The sequence below is a fragment of the Primulina tabacum genome, chromosome 4 (assembly GCF_025594145.1).
Source record: "Primulina tabacum isolate GXHZ01 chromosome 4, ASM2559414v2, whole genome shotgun sequence".
NCBI classification, from domain to species: Eukaryota; Viridiplantae; Streptophyta; class Magnoliopsida; order Lamiales; family Gesneriaceae; genus Primulina; species Primulina tabacum.
The window spans coordinates 7,368,756-7,375,377 of record NC_134553.1 but is presented as its reverse complement, the minus strand read 5'-3'; the positions used below and the strand labels follow the sequence as shown (position 1 = coordinate 7,375,377).

The following is a 6,622-nucleotide window of genomic DNA, read 5'->3' as shown; positions in this document are numbered from 1 at the left end:
TTTTAATTTTATTTTCAAAAAATCTTATTTACATATCACCCACTTTTAATTGAAAGTAGTAATGATGCAACTCAAATTTTTTTATCTGTACAGTAGCATAAAAATCACGTTCTGATTGCTCTACTAGCAGAAATACTGATTGCACCAAATAATATATCTCCTAATAATTGCACTATTTTACAACCAATTGGAATTGAACCCGTGACCTTGGCTCTTATACCAATTATGAGACCGAATATTTGCCGCTATACGAAAAAATATATATGATGGTCATGATAAAACTCAAATCTCTTAAATTATACAGCGACATAAACACCACGTTTCGATTGCTCTATAATAGCGACAATTATTGCATTCAACAAATTGCATTAAAAACTTGTTATTTTTATGATACTTCATAAGTTTTCTGTGGTGTTTGTATAATTATTTTGTAAAATAAAAACAATATGGTAATTTTTTTTAGAGAAGGGGAATTTTGATAAATTTAGTTGAGGGCATAACAAGTTCCAAAATTGTTGGCACTCTCATTCGTTTTATATGTCATAGATATAGATATTATAGAATGTTACGTTTGGTTTCAGTTTGTATGATGGGACTAGAATTAAATGTTTGGTTGGATATTTATGCATTAATTATTTATCACACGTTAACCAAAAATTTAATATAAAATCACAATATTATCCTTCATATTTTTGTTTTATTTATATTTACTAATTATTGAAATAATATAATTATAATTTACTATCTTATCCAAAATTTAATCATTTAAACTAAAATATTATAAATTAACTATTATTCCACATCCAATTCAAACTCAAACATTTTAGTAATTACACAATTTTTAATCATATCCAATCACATTTATCCAAATAAACGGACCCTTAACAATATAGTATCATAACGACTTTTAGCTGCCCACATAATATTTAAAAAATATTATCTAACAAAAATTTACGTGATAATATACTATAAAAGATCTTAATAAATTTTAATAACATACATGACGTGTGACACATCGATGAGTTTGAGTTAAATTAAGTTTGATATTTTAAATAACTAAAAAAAATATCGTAAAATATAGATATTGTTTGATTGGTAAAGAAATCGATTCCCTTATGTTGTATTTATATCGATGGGTTTTAAATGTATTTTTATTGTTTAAAGAACTAAGAGCATAAACTTCAATTCATCATTTAAATGTTTATCAACATTCATATTAATTAAGACGAATTTCAAACGATATCATTATCTGATATTCATATTTTGTTTGAATAGAAAATTTAGAACTTGATTATTACTATTTTTCTGAAAAAATTATTTAAGTTTTGTCTCTTAAAAATATGAATAGGTCTCTTATGAGACGATCTCACGAATATTTATCTGTGAGACGGGTCAACCCCACCAATATTCACAATACAAAGTAATATTCTTAGCATAAAAGGTAATAATTTTTCATGGATGACCCAAATAAGAGATCCGTCTCACAAAATACGACTCGTGATACCGTTTCACACAAATTTTTGTCTAAAAACATTTATCTGGTTGAGTTTCAATGGTTTGATTTAACTCGGGTAGGAGAATAGATTTTGGAAAATAATTATATGCTTGGATGTCGAACAACTTCCATATTAAAATCTATCGTAATTAATTTTGTCTCCTAGCTTTTTGAAAGTAAATAATTTGAAATTTATCTAAATTAAACTAAATAGATTTCAAATCTATCCATTCAAAACACGCCTAACATCTTCAAGCCATCCAATTCAACAAAATTCTTGGTCTGACCTTATTTCTAACACTTTTTTTTCTCTCTTTTTAATTAGATTTTTACCTTTCAAAGGTAAGATTCAAATTAATTCACGTTTAGCCTTCATTCTATACATGATATAATCACCGAATAATTTAAGTCTTCAAAAAAAAATAAATAAATAAAAATTCAAAGCCGCCTAAATGTTTTCCAAAACAGAATTTTAGTATTGGAATCTGATTCTTCATTTAATGTGAGTAATTTAAGTGTTCTTCGTATGAAGCTTCATTCACAGCGGTCTTCTTATTTGAAGAATTTATAAATCACACTTTGTTTCCACGACTATATATACCTCAGTTCTCCCACCTTCAAAACCATTGTACTCAAAGAAGAAAACATTTGACAAATTGTTTCAAATATTTCATAACTTTCATTCTTTCATTTTCTTGGTTCATTTGTATAGTTTCTATCCAACTTTGCAAATTGAACTTTTTTGGACTCGAACAATGGAACATATTTCAAGCATTCAAGAACAGATTTTATCCAAGATTGCAACTAGCGATGGACATGGCGAAAACTCGGCGTTTTTTGACGGCTGGAAGGCTTATGACCTTGATCCATATCATCCCATAAAAAATTCAAATGGTGTGATCCAAATGGGATTGGCAGAAAACCAGGTACCAGATTTAAAAATTGCAAGCAAAAACTTTGCTTTACAGTTTCTGCGAAAAATGGTATGACATATAGTTTTTAACCTGCTTTCTTTTGTAACCTCTTGCAGGTCTCGTTTGATTTAATCGAAGAATGGATTAAGAACAATCCGAAAGCCTGCATTTGCACTGCAGAAAGCGCAGAAAAGTTCAAGGACATTGCGATTTTTCAAGATTACCACGGCTTGCCAGAATTCAGAAATGTACTTGAAACTCAATCCATTTGTGACTTTATTTTTGACAGATTATGGATTCTGATCTTTACTTAAATACAAATCTTCAGGCCGTTGCAAGATTCATGGAGAAAGTTCGAGGAAATCGAGTCCGATTCGATCCTGACCGTATAGTAATGAGTGGAGGTGCAACTGGAGCTCAAGAAACACTGGCCTTCTGTTTGGCTGATCCTGGTGATGCTTTATTGGTTCCAACACCTTATTATCCAGCGTAAGAATTCAGCTGCCTCTAAATCAAAGTTTCGGTTCTGTCCATGTTTAAGAATAAATTTTCACAAGGAACCACTCACATGGATTTCAGTTATATCCAGTCTCACATCAATCATTGCATGTACAATATAATTCAATAAGACTACATAACAAATTTTTGTAGCAATATTTTAGATTAATAATTTTCATAAAATAATCTTAGAAATGAAATATTATTAATAAAATGTGCTTGTATACGTTCAGATTGTGTGGGCCACAGCGGCACGCCCCCCCTTGACTTTGATCATGTAATTGCAACAAATATTATTGTCCTCACACTTCTCAATATTACGCAGAAACGATCGAGACTTAACATGGCGAACCGGGATACAGCTCTTACCTGTTGTTTGCTACAGCTCGAACGATTTCAAGATGACACGCCATGCCTTAGAATCTGCATACAAGAAAGCTGAAGAATCAAACATCAGAGTAAAGGGCTTGCTTCTAAACAATCCATCAAATCCATTAGGCACAGTTCTTGACAGGGAAACTCTAACAGAAGCATTGAACTTCATAACTGAGAAACAAATCCACTTAATCTCCGATGAGATTTATGCCGCGACGGTCTTCAGCCAGCCCAGTTTCATTAGCATTGCTGAAATAGTGCAAGAAAACATTGAAAAATGCAACCTAGACCTGATTCACATAGTCTACAGTTTGTCCAAGGATCTTGGATTCCCTGGATTCAGAGTCGGTGTCATATATTCTTACAATGATGCAGTCACAAACTGCGCTCGTAAAATGTCCAGTTTTGGGCTTGTTTCTACTCAAACACAGCACTTGATAGCTTCAATGTTATCAGACGATGTTTTTGTCGACAGATACATAGTAGAAAGCTCGAAAAGATTAGGCGACAGGCACGCCGTTTTATCCAGGGGACTAACTGAAGTTGGGATCAACAGTCTTAAAAGCAATTCAGGACTTTACTGCTGGATGGACTTAAGAAAACTTCTCAAAGATCAAACATTTGAGGCAGAAACCGAGCTCTGGAAAGTGATAATCAACGAAGTAAAACTTAATGTCTCCCCCGGTGCCTCCTTCCATTGCTCTGAGCCTGGATGGTTTCGAGTTTGCTTCGCCAACATGGACGACGAAACAATGATGGTTGCATTGAACAGGATACACAAATTTGTTGTACAAAACAAGGGGATTGAGGTGGCTCCACGGAAACAATGCAGGAGGAGTAAGCTTGAGATTAGCTTATCTTTTCGTAGATTGGATGAGATCATGATGGCTCCTCACAAAATGTCTCCACATTCACCAATGTCTTCGCCTCTCGTTCGAGCCAGAACTTGAATATATGCTACACTGGAGGAGATTCAATACAATATATACTTTCATGATCATTATTAGCATACATAGCACTATATCTCATGCATCGTAAGTTTAGAGAATAAAATGAAAGTTAAGGTAGGGATTTCCCCTTCTTAATATCAGCATTTTCCCATTTAACAAATGCAAATTATTATCAGGAGAAGCATGTAGTTAATGTTTCTGTTTTTTCCTTTTGTCCTCGACTGGAAAAGGAATTAGCTCCTCTTGTAATCTAAGCTGTTAATTTTTTGACAGCGGCATGCAACCCTGTTTCACATTTGCAGATTATAATAATCATGTTAACATGTAATAGTATAAGTATAACCAGTAATTTTTTTAATTGTTGTCATTTTCTAAATTTGGATTCCAACCATTAAATCTTTTATGACTCTTACGATAAACCCCATTTTATTTGGTTTTATTTTAATTCATTCCAATTTTTCACACTTGAACTGACAAAATAAGGTAAAGCTACAATAATAAAGCATCCTGAATTTTTTAAAGAGTTTTCCCTCTTATTGTTACGGAAACAAAGTGATATTAAACAGTATGAAAGAACTTGAATGCAATTAAATTGAACAAAGATTAATAGAATTTTTAATCCAAAGTAGAAATTTTTATTAAGCAAAGAAAAACTATTTTACAATAGAGAATGGTCCTCTCTAATCTATTCGAATATCAAGTATTTATATAGCAACAAGTGAGAATAAAATGAATCTTATCTATACTTCAACACTACTTGCTTACTCGTAACCGAACAAGGGCACTTGACTCCTAATCCAATTAACTTTTTTTTTTGCTATTTGGTTAATTAAATTATTGAATTTACAGTCACAATTTCTGTCAAACAAAATTTTAACAATTTCCCCACCACTTCAACTTGTGAAGACCCAAAATTTGTTATTGTGAGACGAGTTGTAACGGGCGGTTTAATAAGCATTTGACCACCATTAGTAGCCACTAAATACACTTAAAACCGAGATTAACAGCCATTAAATCAGCATTTTGACAAAGCTTTGCAACAACTATAAAAATCAAGAAAGAAGGATCCAGAAATGCAGCTCAAAGTTTGGAATTCGAAAGGGCATATGCAGCTGCTAAGAGTGAGTTGTAACAGTAAATTCAATGGACATTAACATCACTGAATTAGTAGTAAAGTCTACACCTTTCAGTTGCTCATATTGGCCTATAAATAGTTGCCAAAGATTAGAGAACTCACACAACGAAGTAAGCACAAAAGCTGTCCAACTTTGGAAGCATCTGCAGTAAATTTTCGAGCCCCTTAGCAACAATATTTCAGCAGCATCTTGGAGCTATATCTAATCTAAGTTGCTGTCCATTTTTCAATCCAAGTTACTGTCAAGTTCGAGTTAATTGTTGTCCAAATTCGAAGCCTTGCAGCAGTTGTTTTTTCGAAGCAATAATCGAGCAGCCTTCCTTCTCGCAATCTTGATCAAAGTATAAGAGTATAAGTTCCAACTCGAGCAGCCTTCCTTCTCACAGTCTTAAATATTTACAAAACGGTAAGTGAGTTTTTGCTATACTTTTTACTTGTTCTTTATAAGTGTGTACACATTTACACAAATAAATTATGTATGTTTCTCGAAATTCGATCGGCATATCTTATTCCTTTGATTTACTAAATGATGTTTGAAGCATGTTTGAGAAAAATATTTTTGAAAACACTGGTACGATTCGCATTTGAAATGATAAGGAAATTACAACATTTGATTTGATTGATTTGACACTGATGCGGTGGGATATAATAACAGATATTATGGCATCGTCCCCTTAGAGGATATAACTTAGGGAACTGATCAGTTATCATGTAAATTAAGATGATTTTCAGTGACAAATTGAGGAAGAATAACAAGAATATTTCTGGAATAGTGAAGATGTCAATTAGTAACGAGACCAATCATGTTATTTCGTTTTTTGACGCTTCTGTATTTCGTTCAAGTTTTGCAAAGATATTGATATGATTTATGAAATAGACTAGTTTTGGATATTTGATTAGTACGAGGCTTATTGTTAATATTCATGTAATTATTGACAATGTCGGAGGGCGTGACACAACTGGATCAACATCTCTGGCAAATGTTAGTTTCTTGTCCCTCTACATCTCTATGTAACACAACCCCTGCAAAAATATGATTAAAAATTAAGCACAATTAATACTAAAAATGTCCTATAACCTATGTAATGTTAATTATGGTCCATTTTATATTACTCACAACTTATTCTCGGAACAAAATCACATTTTTTTTAATTCATTAAAGTATACTCCAAGCTAAGTAATCCAGAATAAAATACAAGTAACTTCAACCGATCGGATTGATTTAACCGGAATGTCAAACTAGAATATTGTTTTA

At 32.3% G+C, this 6,622-nt stretch overlaps 1 protein-coding gene across 1 annotated transcript; it reads left to right on the top strand.

Annotated features, from left to right (window-relative positions):
- The first annotated feature begins 2,114 nt into the window (after window positions 1-2,114).
- On the top strand, window positions 2,115-4,520 carry LOC142542904 (1-aminocyclopropane-1-carboxylate synthase-like). Its single transcript, XM_075649802.1, has 4 exons — window positions 2,115-2,421; window positions 2,526-2,657; window positions 2,738-2,898; window positions 3,233-4,520. Exons 1-4 carry the CDS (start codon window positions 2,251-2,253, stop codon window positions 4,230-4,232), a joined length of 1,464 nt encoding a protein of 487 aa, XP_075505917.1. The 5' UTR covers window positions 2,115-2,250; the 3' UTR covers window positions 4,233-4,520.
- Window positions 4,521-6,622: the final 2,102 nt, after the last annotated feature.

Bases quoted from the DNA above. Each gene is read 5' to 3' on its own strand.
- LOC142542904 (XM_075649802.1), top strand. From the start codon at position 2,251: ATGGAACATATTTCAAGCATTCAAGAACAGATTTTATCCAAGATTGCA. The intron at 2,422-2,525 runs GTACCAGATTTA...AACCTCTTGCAG, and splicing joins TGGGATTGGCAGAAAACCAG to GTCTCGTTTGATTTAATCGA. The intron at 2,899-3,232 runs GTAAGAATTCAG...AATATTACGCAG, and splicing joins CCAACACCTTATTATCCAGC to AAACGATCGAGACTTAACAT.